Consider the following 22,174-nt stretch of genomic DNA (forward strand, 5'->3'; position numbering starts at 1 on the left):
AGCGAGTGGCAAGCTTGGCAAGCAAGAGGAGGCGCCTGGCATAGGATGCATTGCATCACCACCAGGATCGCTTGCTTGCTCCTTACTGTCTATTGACAGTCTGGAAGGATTCGGCCTGATTATATGACCTGAAGGTGGGTTTTAAGACAAGCCTGGTGTAAAGGGCGAGAGAAAAGACAGCCTCCCCCTGAGCACTGCAAACTATGCAGTGTGCCAGGCTTCTGCAGCCGAAAAAGCCTGCTGGAATTTGCTGGGATCTAAAGTTTGCTGGGATGTGACAACCTGTGCTAGTCATGCCCAGCAGCACTAGTCACAGCAGTGGGAAGGAGGTTTCAAATGTCCCCAGATATGGGCAGTATGTCCTCTGAAGCCCTCATGGTGGAACTCAAAGCATTAGAGCATGCTGAAGCTAAGCAAGTGCTTCCCCAGCACTGCTGTTTCTCAAAGCGGCTAGCTTTGAGTTAACACATGTGCTAGTCATTTATTCCTTTAGCTGTGGAAACACAGTTCTCAAAGATCGTCTTTTGTATTTCTGAAAGGGTTGCTCTTTCATATTCCCAAAGGAGTTGCTACTGCAAGCTGCAAAGTGGTTGCTCCTCTCGCCATCTTATTGGACACATCCTTCAGTTTGTGACTGTATCTTGTTTGGGAAGGAATGGAGCAGGTTAGCTCACTTTTCACAAAAAAATTTTAAAATACTTGCAGCCATCCTTCCTGCTGAGCCTGAGGGCAAGCAGAAGTACTTTTTTTTGTATGAGTATTAATTAATCTTAACAGCATCCAGTGATAAGTACAAAGGTTGGACATCTGTGAGAGATGGAGAGATAAAGAGGTGATATTGCTTTCCAATGGGTACGGAGAGAGTAAGAATCATTGTGTAACGCATGGACTCAGTATAGAGGGCCTTGCAACAAATAATTATGTAGTAACAAATCTTTGTTAGTTCATTTTCTGAATATAGGAACTCACTGATGAAGATGTGGCTGTTTTTCCCAAGATAAATTGAAATGTAATTACCCTATCATTTAATCTACACACAAAAAAGCTACAGCTTTTAAAAGATTCTTCAAGGTTTCCACTAACTATGATCCCAATTTTCATTCACACACAGACCTCCTGACCTTGAAATGCTTCTCATTTCTACTAGAAAATAAACACATTTTCTGTTTCCATATACTGACACCTTCCGTTTTGTTTTGGTTTGTTTTTTTTTTTAATGAAGGAACTGAAAATTAAAAAAATAAGTGGGATAATTCTCAGATACCATCTCTTTTTGTCTGAAAGCAACAGAATTTACACCAGGGAAAGGACAGAACAAGAATTTAAACAGTTCTGGAAGGTTTTGGGTTAGGAGGGGAAGCTGTCAAAGTTAATCAACTACAAATCAGTGTTTAAGAAATTCTTTCTCTGCTGAAACAAAGAACACAAGCTGAGGGCAGACCTAGTTCTAAGCAATTTGTAGGAGCGCTTGAGTAGCCCGATCCTCACAATTTAAGCACTGAATTTTAAATTGTATATCCAGCCACTTGAGTGGAACCCAGAATTTTGAACCTGTGAATAACCTACTATGAAATTGTCCTTTGCAATAGCGCTCTTAAGGGATATACATGGAAGTGATGCAGGAAACACAGCTAAGATAAATGCTTTCAAATGTTTTCAGACTAGTAGCTATCTGCATATTCTTGAGCTGCGGAGGTTCTGTAACTTCAACTTAAGCTCTATGACTATGGGACAATCTGGGGACATTTTATGTAGAGTTCAAGCTGCCGTATAATTTCCTGAAGGTGAAGGATAGATGGTGCTCTCAGACTTTCAGAATAGGCAATCTGACTTGGTCACAACAAAATGCTCTGAGAATGGTCCACAAGGTAGACAAGCAACCAGAACTAGTGCCACAACCCAGGAAATCTTCCAGACCAGAAGGTTTTACACTGGCTCTTCTCCTGAGCCAGAGGGGAAATCCAAAAACTGATTGGTTTTGCCTTGCTCTCACTGAGGCTCTGCACTATTCATTCAGGTGCTTGACAGAAGTATCTCTTGGAGGCTTTTGTACCCATGAAAAGGAAGACAAGAAACTTAGAAAGGCCTGTAGATGTGGGCCATGGCCATCAACTGCTACTGTTTTCTTTTTAACACCACGAATGGCCTAACTATAGGAGGGAAGATTCCTGCAGAAAAATGTCCTCACTGCTAAGCACTGAGGATTAACAGATAACTTATTTCTTTAGTGTATACACAAATCTGTAAGAAATCAGAGGCAATTTCTGAACTATGATCTTTTTCAGCCTGGAAAACCAAATGTCCAGACCAATATATTTAAGGAATCTGAAGAACCTGTTCTTTGGGAGAATGCTAATAAGAGGCCATTTTTTGTCCTGTTTGAAGTATTTCTAATAGTATTATTACAAAAGACAGCAAATATTTTATTTTCTTAAAAGTATGAACTGAAATAAGTAGGATAGAATATGGTCATAGAATCACAGAATCATAGAATCATTTAGATTGGAAAAGACCCTTGGGATCATTGAGTCCAACCATCAGCTCCACTCTACAAAGTTCTCCCCTGCACCATATCCCTTAACACCACATCTAAATGAGTCTTAAACACATTGGTGTTTAAGATGGTGACTCCACCACCTCTCTGGGCAGCCTATTCCTTTCAAGTAGTTGTAGAAAGTGATGAGGTCTCCCCTCAGCCTCCTCTTCCTCAAACTAAACAGTCCCAGCTCCTTCAGTCGCTCCTCATAAGATTTATTCTCCAGGCCCTTCACCAGCTTCGTTGCCCTCCTCTGCACTCGCTCCAGCACCTCAATATCTCTCTCATATTGAGGTGCCCAAAACTGGACACAATACTCAAGGTGTGGCCTCACCAGTGCTGAGTACAGGGGGACAATCACCTCCTTCCATCTGCTGGTCACACACAAGCCAGGATGGCATTGGCTTTCTTGGCCACCTGGGCACACTGCTGGCTCATGTTCAGCCGCTTGTCAATGAGAACCCCCAGGTCCTTTTCTGCCAGGCAGCTCTCCAGCCACGCTGCCCCAAGCCTGTAGCGATGCATGGGGTTGTTGTGGCCCAAGTGCAGGACCCGGCACTTGGCCTTGTTGAAGCTCATACCGTTAGCACTGGCCCATCGATCCAATCTATCCAAGTAGTTTCTGTTAGCAGATACTACTGTTAGCATTCTGATCATAAGTAGTTTCTGTTAGCATTTGGTACGGAAGGTTTCCTGCCATGCTTGCTTGTGAGCAGGAATGTTATCCCAATAACGGTCGGCAAGACAATTTCTCAGGGTGAAAGGCTGATTCAAACAGTGTACCTAATACAGGGATGTGGAGTCTATCACAAGCGACAGTAGTGGAGGAATTTCCAAAGGACTAATTGACCCATCACTCCTGGTGCCTTTGATACTCTCAGAGCATTTTGTTGCAACCAAGTTACAATTGACAAAACAGGTGAAAATGAGGCCTTTAGTTAATAACTCGCACTTTTTTCTATGAGGAAAATACTGTGAAATATCAACTAAACTCAGTGCCAGCCCTGAACTGAATCAAAGAATATATATCTATATTTTACAGTTTCAGACTTGTATAACTGTTATTACAATTAGATAGTGTTAGACTCTCAGAAGGAAAACATTGATTTTTAGCAAGGCCAGGTGCTCCACAGTGAATAGTCAGTTTGGGGTGGAATTACTGCAGCAAAAGCTTACAGATTTAGCTCAGAAAATTCTAAGAGTTCAGCTGTTGCTTGCAGAAATCTAGTTTGGGAAGCAGTGAAGAGTTATTGCAGCCTGTAGTTTTAAAATGCAAAATATTTACCACAAGCATTGCAGAGATGAAAAGAAAGAAGCTTCTCTGTAGAGGCCTCTGCAAACTCTCATGCAATTTATAAAAGATTACAGTATTTTGATCATTAAATTGACAGCCTGGAAAATAGATTCTGACATTCAAACCGCATGCTAAACAAAGACCACCACAGAAGTTCAAAGGCAAAAACACTGTTGGATTTATAACCAACTGATTATTTAAATGCTGTGAAGAAAACGGCTTTATATTTCAATGAGTTCACACAGATTGTCTCAGCCAAAATGCACAAAAAATACTCAGTAAAGGAAGTGCCGTTACAAGTGCTGAGAATCCTGGAAAATTCTCCTGGCAGCAGGATTCATTCATTCATTTACTTCCCAAAAATCAGCTTTAAAGACACTAAATAAACAACCTATTACAAAATCCACTGAAGCTAATAAAGTTCCTCCCACTGATGTTTTTGAGCTTCAAATTGATCGAGAGAAAAAAATATCTTGGGAGGGGAAAAGATGAAGACTGCTTTTATATATCCAACTGTGCTCGGAATTTACCATTACCTCAAAACTGCTCTTTTCAACGCTGCAAGGGACTGAATACCCCTAGCTTAATTTACTGGAAACAAAAAGAAAATGTATAGAGTTATTTTCTTTATTTTACAAGTCCAGCTAGTTTCAGGGAAGATACTTGATAAAGAGGCCCTAAACTTTAAGATCTATCCAGACACAGATTTCTCCACCGTGGAGGAAGAAGACAAACGGCAAAGGGCAGTATAGTTGAGTCTGTGATGTACCACTTGTGTGGGCATGCCTGGAGGATGGGTTCATGGCTCCTGTGAACCTGTGTCCCTTTTTGACCCCAACTAGGTGGCCCAGATTAAACCCGTAGGTATTTTTCATGAATAGTGTCAGATTTAATTCTGGTTTCTGTTGAAGCTGGATTTGCTGTATTTGAACCTAATTTATGAAATAACATACTACTGCGTATGAGAAGGGCACAAAATGACCACTCTGCTTCTACCTGTGAGAGCTCACAAGCACTGCCACCTTCATACCTACATTCCAGCAGGAAACCTGATGGTAGTCCTCACTCTGAAATGTTAACTTCTGTACAACTGGCCAGACTAGAGTGTTTTAAGTGAGCCACATGATACATTATGGATAACAATCATTATGAATTTGGTACTCTTTCTGGTACATGACTTTCTGAATGCTGACGCTGATTTTCAAAGGATGTGTTTACTCGGGCCATCTACTCAGCTGATCTCAGTCAACAGAGCTCCTTGAAGTTGATGATACTAAGTTAAAATATATCAGCTGAGGATCCCAGTTTAGGGTTTTTTTAGATGTTACATAATACCTTTAACTCATTTTTTGTTTGAGACCACATAGGATCAATCTCTTCCAAAGAGATGTTTCTGGACTGTGTTTTATAGTTTTTTATATGTCTCTATTTGGGTTTTTGTTTTGTTTTGTTTTTCCTAGGCTTTTGAAAAAGGAAGAAAATTTTATTTTTATCCCTCGTTCCCGTGAAGAGCTTCCAGAAAACTTTCCAAAGGAAATTCCTGGGATCTGTTACTTCCTCGAGGTCAAAAGTGGTCAGAAGCCGCCAAAACCCTCCATCACATCTGCCAGAGTGAGAAAGGTTTCTTACAACATTGGCACCATGTTCCTCCGGGAGACTAGCCTATGAGGCCTGCTGCAGATCAAAGACTCGTCCAAAAAGCACAAGCCCAGAACTGGGTCATGACAAGGGAGTTGGAGGTTCTTTCTATTTCACTGCCTTGTTCTGAACAAGCAGTAAAAGCTCCATGTAATATCAGGCAATAATAATTTTAAAAGGTGGGTGACTGCGGTCAGTAAACAAAGCAGAGATAGCGAAAAAAAATTAAACGTACTTCCACTTCCAGAGGAATTTCTTTCATAAACTTCAGTCTGGCCCCTCTATGACAAACAAACAAAAAAAACCCAAAACAAAACAAAAGAAAACCCCAACTCTCAAATTAGAGGTTGGTTTTGTTTTGCGCAGAAAGGATGATGGTTCTCTGTAGATTTGCACCAGCTAAGCAGAATTGAGAGTCAGTTCTGATTATGCATTCCTACATTTAATGTGTTCTTCAGTAAGGTAATGATGTTTTTTAACTTTATGAGCAAACATTTCATACATATACTGTAGACCTGTTGTAACCTTCCTGGCAGGAGGAATTATAATTCAATACAAATATTGTAGGAATTTTACCTATTTTTATACATATTTCACTTTCTGGATAATAACATTCCACATACTGTAAGCTGAGCGAGCTTAGATAGCTTTTCAGAAGAAGCTACTGTATATTTCATACATTCTACCTATCAAACCTTATTGTTATACAAGTGGGAAGAAGTCATTTTTTGACTTTTTTGGCAACAAAAAATATCAATATTCTACAGAAAAAAAGCACTTTGATAAATCTCTTTACCTGATGTTTATGCTAAAGCTTTAGATGAGCATTGTCTTTCAGTATTTGTCCTACAGTGCTGTGTTTCCAGTCCTTCCAGGACAATGCAAAGTGTAGATCAATGTGTTGACAAACAGAAAAGTTCTGTTCAGTGGAGCTTGTTTCCCACTAAATTATCAGCCAAACTGATTTTTGGTAGGAGTCCTGGACTTTTTTACAAAAAAAAAGATCTTGTGAAAACTTATTCTGAGGAATTCCAGCAGACACTGGAAGCTCTCTGGATACTGGTTTTCTAGATTTTTTTAATAGAACTTGTGCTCCTACATCAGTTTGATTGTTGGAAATCCTATCTGTTATTAATGATGCTCATCTGAAAATTTCCTCTACTGCTGGATTGGAAGGTCCCCTGCTTTATCTAATGTACTGAAAACACTGAAAAGGGGAAGGCAATACTTTCCCAGGTTTAATGCAAATGGCAGTTCAAGATTTAGATGAGTCCATGTAATTTTTTTTAAAAAAAGGCCAATTCTTTGCTGTTGAAAATTAGTCTAGCTTTATTGTCTTCAACGAATCCAATTGAAACAAGATCTGTATCTTTCCCCTAATAGGCATGTTTGCAGGCATTGTTTATTTCTCAGGTTTTCCTTTTCAAAAATAATGTCAGTCAGTTTTCCTCTGCAGGTGTACTGTCTTTACAGTTGTACCGAAGTGGGCTGATGTCGTTCTGCTCTTGCAGATTGTTAGTTATCACTTGTGCGGTGATTATGAAGTGGCTTAGCTTTACGTGGGCCTGATCAAAGCTCACTGAAATCCGTGGTAAGAGTCTTAACAGCGATAGGAAGCATGAGAAGCTCTGAATTCCTGTAATCCAGACCAGAAATTAGAGTTTACTTATCTATTTAGTAGTCATAACTTGAGGCACTTTTTGAAAACGAGTAAATAACTTCCACCACATGTCAAAATTATCCAGTTAGATCTTTCTGTGGAGGGAATGATAGTTCTGTATTTCTCCCCTTTGACCAGTAGCCCATGTTAGAGTGGGAACAAGTCAGCGTGGCACCACTAGCCTGTACTGAACATGTTTCAGGCTTCCTTTCCATGAAGCCTTTCTGGATGAGAAAGGACTATCTTGAATCTATACAGACTTCAGCATGTAGAGGACATCTAAATTTATTATGCAGGTGTGTTGTTTTTCTTGCCTGAAGAGAGTAGAGGTATGGGAATTAGACCAGAAACTTACTTAAATGGAAATTCCCTCACTTTCTAGAGGAACACTGAGGTTAAAGATTTCTTCCATTAGTATTAGAGCATCCTTGGGATTGGAGGTGTTAATCTTTTATCTTCCTTGATAAAAAGCATCTGAAGCTCTACTATTTGAAAAATGACTTAACAAAAACTGCTTGAGCTTGAGGTTGCAGAATTTCCATCCAAACTACAGATCTGAGAATTTGACAAGTTTTAGCCTATAGCCATTAGTTTGCACATACACAGGATGTAGCATGCATTCTTTTCCTGGAACACCAGGGAGACATGCAAGAATCATAAACGGAGCAAAGTTCACATTTCACCACTGGAAGAGGAACACCACTTCCTAGATAATAAAGCTGTGGTTTTGATGTCATTACCTAGTGCCCTAGAATGAATATTTTTCAAATAGCTATCAATAGATTGAAATTTTGTTCTGACTTCACTGACACATCCTCATTGTTCAGTAGGTGCTGATGTCAGAGTACCAATCTCTCTGGCCAAACTCTTTTTCTCTTCTCACCAGCCGTAGTCTTGTGTGAGGAGAACAAACAGAGGTACAGACCAAAAGCTTGTAGCTCAGTAGCTTCTTTCTCACATTTGCCAATAGGAAATGTCTAGGTTAATTCTGTGGCTAATCTTGGTAGATCTATGGAAACATTTTCATGAAAAATGACAGATAAATGCTAATTCTACTGGCAAATTGGAGAAGAAATCTAAAAAAAATCCTATCAATCACCATCCTCATCCTCTCAAGAGACTGTTTATTCTATAAGGAAATTTATAATCACAGAGATCAGTGCATAAACTGAAAATTGGTGTCGGCATCACCATGGAGACAATGACTGTGTTTGCAAATAAGTCATCTATCTCCCCAAATTAGAGTAGATTTACTGTATAAGAATATACAGTGTCTGTTTTTTATAAGCTTGTGTAAAGGTAACATGTCCAGAACTTCAGCACTGATGCTAAGTATTGTGTTACTTGTTTCTGTGTTATAACAAGGCAAGTTAATAAAAAAGTGTGGGCTTTATAGGGACATTTTTCTATCTCAGTGTGAGAAAAGTGTAAAACAAATCCTTAGCACTGTTTAACTTAGCAGTTGCATCTGCTGCCTTTAATATTAAAGTCGTGAGTTTATTTTCTTGGACACCTTTATGAAGTGAAATTAAATTTATTATAAAGGTTGATGCTGTGAAGTCCATTAGATGGTAGTCAGACTCAACATTTCTTCGACAACACTTAGGTTTAGAGATAGGGAAAACTTTCTCATTTGCCTGGCATTGCTTTTATAAATAAAAAGGTTCTCAGAGTTTTTACACCTTGGCATGATGAAGTGGAGAGGTTAGAGTATGCAGAAATCACAGAGTTGGAATTTTCTTCTAATATTTTCTTCCTGTAAAACAGATGATCTTTTGTTCCTCTGATTAAGGATTTACATGCCTATGTTTCTTCCCTTAGCCGCAAATTGCAACATTTGCTGTCTTGAGTTTCTGTATGAAACAAATCCACCCCCTCTGAAGACAGAGGGAGGAGACTGACTGAATATTACCTGTTCAGGGAAAAGGAAGGATGATGTAAGGATCCCATCTGGGGTCATTGGTCTCTGCCGCAAACTTGTTCTATGCAGCTTCCCTCTGCTCCAGGTTCAGAGACCAGAGACCGCGGAATGATGACAGAGGGAAACCCAGTGGCCAACTTCTTGTACAAAACTCATGAGGCCTAAATAAACAGAGGCAACAGTCAGTCCCCCAGAGCACTTTTTACAGATCTTCTGTCAGATTTTTCCATCTGCTTGAAGCTCCCCATCACACAGGCTCTTCTGTGATCTGGTGCATAGAGATCAGGAACTCAAAGCAAGAAGGAAATAGTGATGGAAGTGGTAGAATGGTGGATAAATTTTGTTCTACATCACTCTGGTAATATCTGTCATTCAAAGACAAAAGCCTCTGCATGGGAGAATTGCTGCTAAACCAGGACTCTCAAAGTGTGGTTTTCTTGCAGGATCCCACAGGATATTTCTTTTTTAATTCCAAAGAGCCAATAGTCATTAACTGTGGTTGTGGTTTTGGCTTCACTTCACATTCCCACAGCTAGTTTCAGATCTGAGTCTGTTTGGAAATGCATTTTGGAGCCTGGAAACATGCCTCTGCAAACAGAAATCCAAAGCTGTTAAAACCTTGGAAATCTTGTATGGGAATTTCCTATTCTGAAGAAGAAATCCTTGTAGTTGACTCATTAGCAGGTCCTGCTGCAGTTCATGTGTGTCCATATGCCATTTCACATTGCTGTCTCCTCCTTACACCCAACAGTGATGTCAGGTGTATAAACACCTTTTCTTTGTTTTCAGTTAACGTCCCTCTTTCATTTTTTTCTGTATAAATCAAGCAGTGCCGAACCATGACATGTTGCATGCATTTAAAACTATCGTAGCACTGCACTGAGGCTTGAACTCTGCTAACTGGTTTCACATTGTATATTTCTGCCTCTGAATAGATCTTTCTCCCGGCCAATTTAAAAATGAAGGGAAAAAAAACCAAACCAAACACACAAAACTGCTGTGTTGAATGGCAAATGAGTATGAAACCAGTTGTGGGGCAAGTTTAGCTGCTGGACAGCTTTCAGATTCTTCATCTGCCACAAGCTGTTACACGCTTCATGCAAACTGTCCAGCCAAGAAGTCTGTAATCCAACAGCAGCATTGCAAATCTGTGGCATTTTCTGGGTTTTCCTCTTGCAGTCTCAGGCCACCACCTCACCTCTGCTGAGCACTCAGAGCTCGCTGAGGAGAGCCAACTCCCCGTCCTAATGCAGTCTCAGAGATTCTGGCTTCATGTTTTGGGTTCTGTCTGATCTTTTGCAAAATTATACAAGTGTAATATTGGAAATAGCAACATGCTGAAATTAGCAACGAAACAAGAAGCATAAAGAAGCTTGTCAAACTCAGAAATGGTTGATTCCCTTCCTTTAAGGTAATACATTATTCATTGCATTTTACTGGGATTGAGGATGCCAGTGACAGCAGAGGCTGTAGATGAACTGAAGATGCTGAGTGTGCAGGAGACTCAAGAGGCAGGAGCTGATCACTCGCTGCTACTGTTCATAGTTCCATCACCTTGCATGCTATCTCCTGCTCTAGGTCATGCTTCTGCTCTTCAAAAGTCCTCTGCTTTCCTTCCTTTATCACACTGTATGTGACATAGATAGTGAGTAATTCCTCTTACTGTTCTTATTTGCATCTGTTGTTGACATGGCTGCTTGTATCTAAAGAATAACTGGGATTAAAGGGCTGATCTTACTCTTCTTTGCAGCAAACACAAAACCGCTACAGTGACACAGCAGGCACTCACATCCTTAGAGAGGGAGAAGACTGCAGTCAAGTTGTCACTGGTGGATTTGGGTGGAGAAGTCAGTACGTTGGGAGTCCATGGCATGTTATAGCAGCCTTCCAGTACCTGAAGGGGGCCTACAAGAAAGCTGGGGAGGGGCTGTTTGCGAGGGCATGTAGCGATAGGACGAGGGGCAATGGTTTTAAAACTAGAGCAGGGTAGGTTTAGATTAGACATTAGGAAGAAGTTCTTTACAATGAGGCGGTGAGACACTGGCCCAGGTTGCCCAGAGAGGTGGTGGAGGCGCCATCCCTGGAGACATCCAAGGCCAGGCTTGATGAGGCTCTGAGCAACCTGATCTAGTTGAAGATGTCCCTGCTTACTGCAGGGAGGTTGGACTAGATGACCTTTAAAGTTCCCTTCCAACCCAACACATTCTATGATTCTATGTTTTTAGTTTTCCCAAGCACCAAATTTATCCATGCAGCTAGGAGTTTCTCCTTAACAATGTTATTAATTTGCAATGCATGAGCAGCCTTACAACAAAACTCTGTAAACTGTTTAACCTCATATACATGATTGATCTTTTGTGGCTTGGCTATTAATCATGCATGAAAGCAAGCAAAACAGTGAAACTGGGGAATGTAACAATTCAGCCATAGGTAACAGATCATTCACCTCTGCAGATGCTTACTTGTTCCTGTGGCTTAGAAAGGCTGACCTCCAGTTGTCTGTGGTCCAGGTTAGTATCACTGTGTCACTATAGCAACAAAATGGCCTCTGAAATGCATCATGAGGCATCTCAGTCTGCTTCCCTCTGGGCTGGGGTTCACATTAGAGGGGCCAATGTAGTAAGTGATGCAAAGTAGCAACTTCGCTGGCAGCCTTAACAAAAGGATCAATGGAGGCAGATGTTAAAGCAGCTGTTTGCTCCTGGGGTTGTAGTTTCCAAAGGCAGAGTGAGGCTGAACATGTTTTATTTTGGACAAAAAGAGAAGACAAAGGATTTCAGAGAAACAAGTGTCTTCCCTGCTTTGTGGCTAGCAGGGAGGCAGCAGAGTGCAAGGGCATCAAGAGGGACACGCTGGCTGCCTCGGCTGCAGCATGCTTGCGTCTGCCTTCAGCTCTCTGGACCACTCGGGCTATAGCATTCCAAGAATCAAGTGTCCTCTGCAGACTGGGGAACAGGTAAGTGCTTCAGGCACTTGTCCCCTCTGTTCTAGACAGTGTGAGGCTGCCTAAATCTCTGAGTGTGCTTAACTTTCTCAGTGACCACAGATGACGAACTTACTTAGACTAGACATCTATTCTTTAAGATGGCCAAGATAAGTGAGATTGATCCCACTGAATTAAAGTCTTTCTAGCCCAAGTGCTGCATCTCAAACCTTTTAGTCTATGCTGCTTTTCCCAGTTTTGCATTGTCCAAAATAAATTGAATCTAACTAAGTGGCAGAGGGATAGATAAGCATATTCCAGGATAAATAAAGGTTTGATACGGTAGCCATGGTGACTGTCAAGCACAGGGGCTACTGCAGTTCTGGAAATCTCTTCCTTCTGATGTCTGAACCCTTTACATATGATATCAGCACTGCCAGTCACAACTTCTGGATGCCATTAGGACTGTGATTTAGAAAAGCTTTTGAGCTCCTAGCCCAATTATGCAAAACCTCTGTGCCACCTTCACCTGAACTGTATGCCAGAATGCCTACATTAACCATGTAAGTTATCCTGTAGTTAAGATGGTATTAAAATATGTAAGTTCTAAAGGGCAGAGACATAGTTGCCAGGTTATCATTAACACACATTTTTTGTGCTTTTGTAAATTTGTAGGCCCGAAATTAACATTACATTAGCAGAAGGTGTTACATTGAGCTACTTGGTTTTTAGATAATTATTCCCTAGCAATACTGTCTAATGACCACTCCTGAAGCAATAAGTAGAGCCATGATAATCTATTCTGTGTAGATTCTTCTACAACACCTATCACCTTAACAAACCACCTTTTAGCAGAACATTAAATGTCAGAATAATACCATGTATTGTTTGTCCTTCCATCGTCTTCCCCAGGGGACAAGAGTATGTAGTGGAATCATTTGATTTTGTGACGTGTTGTCTTTTTGTTAGTTGTCTAAAAATATATTTTGCTACTTAAATAAGGAAGAGCAAAATCAGAACTGTAGATGAGGATTAGAAAAGAGTTTTAGTTGTAAACAGAATATCGTAAAGACTGTCCACTGAGTAAGACTGGTCTCCCATCCTAGAAACAACAGTACCAGTAATATATGTAAAATATGTCCAGGAATGATAAATGTGAGCAATAAAACAGACAGGTATATATAATGGATAACTTCTGCTTTATAAACAACAGTAAACAGAGAGGAGGAATACTGTTTAATCCATTTTGGCATTTGTTTATTACCAGTATAACTCTAAGGTATTATTTTTCCTTCCCTAACGAGACTGGAACATACTGTTAAATCAATATCAGAGTTTCTGAGATTATTGCAGAAGAACATGATTAGGAATAAATAATTATCAAGGAGAGTTTTTTTTAAAAGTGAGTCATTGCTTGAGAGAACAGATCATATGGAAAAAATAAGAAAGGCGTGTACACACGTATATATTTTAGAAGTTTCTGTGGCATTTCTGTTTGGTTAAAATCATTTTGAAACTGTACACTTAAACCACAGCTGCTTAGTTAAGGTTATTTGCATTTGCTAAGAAGGAGGAGGTAAAATTTTTAAAGTCACATAAGGGACATAGTTCTCAATCCCATTTCTCTCTGCTTAAACACCACCTCTTTCTGTGAAGGTTGAACCTAACTTTGCTGAATGATCCTGAAGTTCTGAATACCTAAATGTGTTTTGGAAATGTGAATTATAAATCCGTATCATTTATGTTCCTTTGAAATGATGTATGAAAGTAAATTCTAACCAGCAGCAAAGGTGCATTTTCCTAGCGCTAACCTGTGCTGTGTGATGAAATGTGGAATTGTTTCTAATTTATGCAGTTTTTTACACCTTTTTTTCGAGGTGGTGCTCCCAGATGTGTTGCTGTGAGTGTATGAATGCTCTGATCCTTAAAGGGAATAAGGCTCATTACCCACCTTTATAAAGTTCTGAGGGATCCTAAGGGAGAAAGCACTGCCCAGCCAAATCCCTCCAATTTAGCTCATCTACTAAGGGAGTGTCAAGTTGAGCCTAAGATTTACTTTCTCATTACATCTCTACGTCAAGTTGCCAGTGTTTAAATGTGTAAGCATTACTATCCGGAAGCTTCTCACAGGCCCTGCAAGTGTAAACATAAGAAGCCAACAGAGAGAAAGCATCTGAAGGAAGTGAGGTACGTGTGTAGGAGAGAGCTGCTGTACATAGACATGCTGCTGATTCTCAGCTTTCATGTATTTGGAAGTCGGATGACCCAGAGGGTATTCTGGGTATAATGCTAAATGCAAGAAAGTGCTGTACATAATGTCATGAACTCTCAAGGCATTAGGATGAGTTTTATAGTCCATAATCTTTAGAGTTTAGTGGAATTGCATGAGAAATAGACTATTTTCAGAGGAGGGAAAGTTGCTTTGCATTTTAAATAAGAGTTGAATCTCTAGTTGCAGACAAAAATTTTGGGGGAAAAAGAAAGTCTAAAAATTCTAAATGCAAAATGCAAAGAAAAATGTCCCACTTTTTTGTATCATTTGACTTTTCTGGAGGTAGGACTCAGAATTCCTCTAGAAGTTTTGATACTGAATGCAAAACTAGATGTGAAATATTACAGTTGTTTGTAGTTAATTTCAAAGAGAGTAGTATTTCACCAAGAACCTTCTGCAAAAATGCCAAGCAGTTCACGTTAGGTAAGGCCTAGATTTAACTCGGTTTAGAGTGTATTAAGAGATACACTGCATCCCAAAGCAAGGCTTTATATGCGCTTCCTAACATGTGCCAGCATTGTGCCTTTTACTGAAGTCTAAATAAAGCCCAGTCTAGACAGAATTGCCATCCCAAAACATGGCATTTATGTTGCCTCATTAGAATATTAGCACTTCACTAAGTTCCAGCCATTAATGTCTTTGATGCTGGAATATTGCTTATTATTCTTATGTCTTGTTCTGCCCAAGTTGCACTGGGGCCCATTATGCTCTAGAGCACCAAGGGTTTGGGGAACAGCTGCAAGATTGAGTAAAACTCAGCTGACCTAAATTTAGGTATTTAAAAATGATGTCTGGTCTGAGCTAGTCAGGTTGTCTCCCTCTACAGTCAGTGCAGACATCCTGGCATCTCAAAGTACGATCGTTCCTGGGGAAAGTGTTAAGGATGAGGTAGAACACTGCCTTAGGTGTGTTCTCTCTCTCCCCAGTGACTGCAGTGTGGAGGTGGAAGCCTAGTTCAGATTCGCTGCCATACTGTAGGTGAGATGAATTCCACTGCTGACAAGAATGAGAGGATGTAATAGGGTAGAACAGCAAATATACATGGAAAGAAACACATCCGGAGCACGAGCAAGGGGTCCAACCAGAGATTCAAAGGGTTGTGATGGTAAAATTATTAATATTTAAGATTTGAGAGGTCTAGCTAGGAAGTTTATTCTAATTAAAAGAACATTTGTTTCAACTAAAAGCTAACAATCTGTGATTGTTTCCAACTCTCCACTTCTGATCTAAGATAATACTGGGGTCCCACTCCTATAGGCTCCACCAAGAGCTGTCTCTCCATACACTGCTTGATTCCTTCTTAGAATAGAGGCAGTTAGCAAGCTATTTGAGTCCATCCCTCCCAGGAATGGATATATGAGTTTCTTAACATTGAAATGATTTTTTTGCCTCACCTCTTTCTTTCTTCTGAGACATTATACAGGTTGGTCTCTGCAATCACTTGGGAAAGAACAGGGGAGCAGAGGAGGACATGCTAGCTGAATAGTCTCTCACTGCGATCATAGTTACTAAAGCTTCTGTCTGACCTGTCCTAAATTGTACTTGTGTTGATACTCACTTGAAGTCCCCAGATTCTTCGAGAGGATCTTGGGTCAGGCTCTGAACCAGAGGCGAGTGGGAAGGACCAGGGCTGCCACTCTGCTCTACTGCTCCTGTACTTCTCTTTTCTGTTTGCAATTGCCATTCTGATCCTTAGACATGTGTGGTGATTTTCACCGCAGTCCTGGTTAGGGAAGCCATGGGAAAGTTCCCGGGAGGAAGCAATAGTATGCGGTCCTCCACACTGTGAACTGTCGCTCTCTCCAGACAAAAGGAATTAGAAATAGTATTGTCCTCAAGAGCTGAGAAAACTTGCAGATTTTCCATGTACAGTAAACAGTTTCTATAATTACCAGGAAAACAAAACAGAGAGGCAAAGTTGTGCAGCAGGGGCATCCCGTCTCGTACATACTGCTGTGATAATGAAATCCAAACCCTGCAGAATTGGAGGCACATTATTCTCACTTACTTTAAAGGTCAGCTAAGAAGATAATTTCTCGAATGGGCTCATAGCTCTGAGACAACGTAACACTAGTTGTTTCTTCCAACAAATTGCAGTTGTCAGAGAAACTGGATTAGTAGCTCATAGAGCTAAAAATAGACATTATGTGCTTGCCAGAGAAGGATGAATTCAGTAACAGAGGTGAAGGTAAATCAAAATATCGTACCATCTGGACAAAAAGCAGCAAAAAAATACTCAACTCAAAGCAAGTTACCCATAAAATTACATTAAAAATAAGTGGAATCACCAGCTGGAAGAATGACAGAGTTTAGTCTTCTGTTTTATTCACCTTCCAGTTCCACCTTGTGGTTGCTGCTTTATCAGCTGAATCATTTTGACCACAGTCTTTTCAAAGTCATGTACCTTAAGTTAGGAAGTGAAAGTCATTATGTTAAAGCCATTAGTTGAATACTAAAAAAGAAGATGCTTTGGCTTAACATTTTTATCTTCTTTGGGGAGGGGAGGATAATTTATTGCTTAACTTATTCAACTGAAAAATAAAAAGTAAACTCTAAAAGCCCAAAACTAGTAAGACAGCTACAGTGAAAGCAACTTTACAAACCTCAGCGGTTTTTTACTACGAAGTGGATAATTATTTTTCATCACATCAAACATTTGCATTTTACATAAGTCTCTGTTATGCTGCGATTTTGCAAATTACTATTACTACTTGCTTGGACTTAAAAAAGAAAAAAAGAAACATTTCTTTATTCTTCATTCTTCTTTAGTTATTTATTTTCTATAGCAGAGCAATTCCACCATACTGCATATGAACGTAAAGGAGCAGTGATCCACTGCAGATAGGAACACTCAGCTTGCCTGGTCAAGGTGAAGAGTTCTGCAAGGTGCAGGTTGGGTCTCAACTGAAGACAGGGCTGGCAGTAGTTGCGTGCAGTTTGTACTATGACTTAAGTTATTCTTTTTACTTTTATATTCAGAACTACGTATAGTTCAGGAGTAATCTTCACTACTTCCTTTAGAAATTCTTTCTGTGGTGTGTCTTTTCTGCGCACCTTTTTTAAAATCTCTGCATTTCAGATCTGAGGCATTGACAAGTGTAGGGTACAAATAATAACTTATGTCAGAAAATCAAATCACTGTGAAAAATATTTGTAAAGTATTTATGCTCAGTGTCTTTTAGATATATCTTATAAGCTAGAGCTGTTTTTACAAATTCTTTCTTGCAGAAGCCTTTGGTCATCATTCTGAGAGGTCAAGAGTAATCTTGATTTTGGGATTTAATTAGCATCAATACCATTTGTCTGGCATTCACTGTGCACCATTAAGACTGCAGTGTTAAGGTTCAGTTGTGAAATAGAAATGTCAGGACAGGCAGCACCAGCAGTTATCTGCATTGCACATCCTACACATTACGCACACATTTCATGGCATACTTTGTATTTTATAGAACGTATGACTGGTTAAATACGTAGACAAATAGTTAGCAATAAAAAATAAAAAATATGTGGACACTGCCATGTCTGATCGCTATCTTGAGATATTATGGATCTATTATCATCTATTCTTGGGATTGCTTAGAACCAAATCATGCATCCTTGGCAACCATCCTTGTTTCAGTGAGAGGCATAGTCATCATCATCCCTTTAGTTGACAAATTTCTGTTACAGTAAAGCCCAGAGATTAATAACACTGGAATTTTTTGTCCGAGTAGTCTAAGAGAACTAATACTGTGTTTTTCTGAAAGTGGTGGGGTCCACTGCTAGGATTGACTTTATGTCCCTTCTTGATTTGATTTTAACCTTTCCCGGTTTACTAAAATTCTGCAGTTCCTCGTTGCAGGATTCCACAGTGTTTTGGAGAGGCTGTGTGTAGTCTGGTTGTGCAATCCACTGATGCAACACACAAATGTTAAGCTGCTTTAGCCCACCATCCTGGAGAGTCCAACGAGTGTTTCACAGCCACAAATAATCCTTGTATTCTCTTTTCCATTTTGCTCTGCCCCTATTTCCAACTTTAGAGAATTAACTGAATGCTACTAAAAATCTTCTGGCTATTTATATTTGTGTCAGTGGGATAATTTCATGATTAGGAGGAACTTCTGTGAAACAAACCAGTGTTATTGGCATGAACTTCGCAGCCCGAGCCCATCAAGTCATAGTTCAATCTCTTCCCAAAGCCTTTGAGAACAAATTGAACTTTGTATGCAATATCTCGCCTAGAAGAACTGATAACAATTTTCCAGTTGTCTGTCACTGTGATCCTGACTCTCCCATCTAATGGAAAACCCATGAAATTCATGAAACCACAAATGGAAAATCTCGTACTTCTGGTACTTGTTTAAAGCTTTCTTCCAGGAGCCTGCTGCAATTCTGAAATTGGTGATTTAACTGGCAGTTCATTCAGGCTCATCTTTGTTTCCTCTGCAGGTAGCTCTAGAGGATGATTAATCATTGATGTTTTAGAGTTGTATCTTTCAACTTTTCCCTTTGATGTCAGTGTTGCCAAAGTGAAATCTGAGGGCTAATTCTTGTCTAAGATGGTCACAAACAGCTCCGATAACAGGGTCAGAAGTGAAGGTAAATTGTAGGTATGAGTAAAAATTTGGGTTATTGTAGGAAGGTGGTTCAGATGAAGAACTGAGTTCATGATGCTCAGTTTTAGGAGTGGGAATTTTTAGTGAGTTATAAGCCACGTATTGGTGGTCTGTCATTTACTGAGAGCAGAACAAAGGGAAGGAGCAGTTCAGTGCAGGGCAGTTTTAATCTCAGCTTTATGAATGCTGAGAGTTGATTCCTGGCTTGTTTCAAACTTCTCTGTTTTGCAAGCTGGATAAAAATGATTGATACCCCTACAATGTGACGATTGACCACCTCAAAGTGCACTCCTGTGGAAATGGATCAGTCTCCCCTGGGTGCAAGTGCTTTTTGTGTAATTCTGTAATACTTTTTTAGTGTGTCATATAAAGCTTCTCTGAAGAGACTTGAACTTCAATTGTACAAGCATTCTGCACTAGGTAACAAGATTACAACCTTGCACTATCAACAAAGGATGCTTAGCATTAAAATAAGATTAGATGTCACTGAATAATACTAGAGCTCTAACAGTGTTTAGAGCACTGTGATGTTTGTGAACTGAAGCAGTTTGTGTAAAATTTCTTACAGATATGAGGATAATCTAATTAATGACAGTATTTCCATTTTAGTAATATGCAGAGGAGGTAAGGTGGTATCTCTCAATATTTCTGTCAACTTAATGGTTGAGAGATTACTTTTAGTACTATGTCAATCTGAACATTATTTTAAAACATCAGCCTGCAGTCTGCTGGGAAGGGATGTGGCAGGGAGTTTTACTGTGAGCTAGCATGGGTGGAAAAGCTCAGGAAAGCATATAAGCCAAGATCTCCCCACACTGAAACCAAGGGATTAATTGCAAAATCAAATCTGGTTACTTGTCATAGCTGTTCAGCAAAGGAATCCACCTAACAACAGAAGCAGAGTCCACACAAACTATCACGTGCCGCGTTTCAGTTTCTTTATTGGGATTCATTGGGTAGTCTTAGTGGTCTGGAAGTTACAGTAAGTACCTCTGGTTGAAAGTTAATATTTCAGTTATGATTGCTTCCCCAAACCAACTGAATTTATTACTAACCAAAGACTTATTTACTTGAAAACAAAACAATAAAGTTTGGTTCTGTCATTTATGCCTTTGACTGCGAGCAGTTGAAGTGCATAACGTCTGTACAAACCAGGCCTGTGTTGTGTCATTGAGCAAGTTATTCAAGGCTACAGCACCAGTATAACACAGCAGAATTCAGTATTAATCCCTCTATGGGAACATGAGTCTATGTAATAAATTGATGTGCCATATGTGTAGGCCATGGGAAAATTGTGTGTGCAGTGAATTAAAAGCTTTAACATTTGTACTGCTCATCCTATAGCAGAATGTATATCTTGATAGCTGTGACCCTATGAGCTTCTGAAAAAAAAAAAAAAAAGTAATCTAAAGTTTATTCTTCTTGTTGTAAAATCACTGTTTTTTGAGTTACTGTTTACACAGGCCTCCATGCAGCACGGGGTCCTTCTCCATGTGTTGCTGGGAAATGGAAAAGCAGACGCTATCTGTAAGTCTTGCAGGCTGGAGAGATCAGTGAATGCCTTTCCTGAATCTCCTCCTGATAAGCAGTTTCTTTTTTTTCCGGCAAATGCAAACAGTGCCAATAGCCTGGGCCTTCTTTAGAAGAAGCAAATCGTTTGATAAATAGCCTTATTCTGTTAATCTTCTATTGATACTTCTTAATTTTCTCTTTCTTCCTCCTTTTGAGTAGGTTTTCCTGATACAATTCTTGCAAAGTGTAACTGAGGGCAAGCAGTTTGTCTTTTTTACCCTTCCTTTTTCCAAAGCCACTGAAGGTCTCAAACAAGAAGAAAAAACTTTACAAAACTTACGCAGGCATGCTATTAACAGATAGCAGAAGGATAAAACAGCCTTCTAAGAGCACTCCAAATTACCTTTTAATAGCATGCCTGCACTGCGTGGTGACTTCACACCTTGCTTTCGTAGTGTGACCTGCTATAATGGTGTTTGTTACTATGAAGTCCCTTTAGTTTGTCCTAAAAATTTTCTTGTTTGTCACCATATTAGATACCTAAGGTACACTCTATAAGAAAAGCAATATACAATATACTATACATCTTCTATTTCAATGCCTCTAGTTTTAGGCTAGTATTCATATAAATGTTTATAATCAAAATACAGATTTTATTGTTCTTCACAGGACCAAGCAAAGTTTTGCCTTGTCTAAATACTGACAGTTGTCTAAATACTAACAGTAACATTTCTATTCAACAAATGCTCTTTTCTCATGCTTCTAGTTAACTTGTGGTGGGCTCCATCCTACTCTGACTCCCCATTAATGCATTTGAAAGGGAAAAGTAAGGAGCTATTTTAGTGCATGACCTTTGCGCAGTACCTGATTCATAAAGATAAATTGATCCAAAATCTCATTTATGAGTTATTAGTGATCAGCAAAACAACAAAAATCCTTTGAAGTTCGGCTGAGTGAGTTCCGAAGATCTTGCATTGCTTACTCCATTTCTCAGTTTCTTGAGTCATTATAATAGACATATTTGATGAAGCCTTTGCCATGGACACTGGCACCAGCCTTCATAAAAGATTGTTATAACTTCTGTTTCCCATTTTATCTGGAAGTTTACTGTAATGGACAAAATATCTGTATTTAAGAAAAAAACAAACAAACAAACACAACAAAACCAAACCAACATAAATCGTACAGGTTTCCTTCAAGTCAGTGTCCACCTTCTTTGACCTAGTCCTCTGGTAGGTAGCTCACCTTAATTCATTTTTGTTTTATTAGTAACACAATACCCAGAAAAAAAAATGCTTCCTCAGAGAAACTACACTGAAGAACATTTTGTTCTTAATTGCGACCAGGATACCTCTGTTACATATTTCAGAACTAAGTCACTGAAGAGGTGATCAAAGCAGACAGAATATTAAGACAAATCCAGAAATTCTACGCACAAGACATGCGTGTACTTAGTTTTAAAAAAATGGTGCAATAGGGAAGATAGCAAGTTTTTCCCTCCCTCCCCCTCTCTTTATACTTTGCTGATACACCTAAGGGTTGCTGATAAAATATTTGTTTCTTCGCCCGCATGCCCTCATTTGAAGTCAATAGATCTTCAAATCAAAAAGAGTTACATTGCCACAAATGTAGCTCAGTCACTGGGTTAAACTGACAGAGCTTGGTTTTCTAAGCGCTGCAATAACATGATAAGAGAAGTACCAGTTCAGTTGCACTGCCAGGTGCTCAAGATACCATCCAGACTGCATTTATTATTACCCTCTCATCTGTTAAAATGGAAAAAAAAAAATAGTTTAAGTCTGTGTCTTTGCATTGTTTGAGTT

At 39.5% G+C, this 22,174-nt stretch overlaps 1 protein-coding gene across 1 annotated transcript in view; it reads left to right on the plus strand.

Annotated features, from left to right (window-relative positions):
* The window catches only part of GUCY1A2 (guanylate cyclase 1 soluble subunit alpha 2), a 167,700-nt gene extending 159,025 nt beyond the window's left edge, over nucleotides 1-8,675 (plus strand). Inside the window, exon 8 of the mRNA XM_074570363.1 lies at nucleotides 5,291-8,675. Within this exon, the coding sequence (XP_074426464.1) occupies nucleotides 5,291-5,498 (208 nt within the window). The 3' untranslated portion in view covers nucleotides 5,499-8,675. The remainder of the gene's footprint in view (nucleotides 1-5,290) is intronic.
* Nucleotides 8,676-22,174: the final 13,499 nt, after the last annotated feature.

Source organism: Larus michahellis, chromosome 1 (assembly GCF_964199755.1).
Source record: "Larus michahellis chromosome 1, bLarMic1.1, whole genome shotgun sequence".
Classification (NCBI taxonomy): Eukaryota; Metazoa; Chordata; class Aves; order Charadriiformes; family Laridae; genus Larus; species Larus michahellis.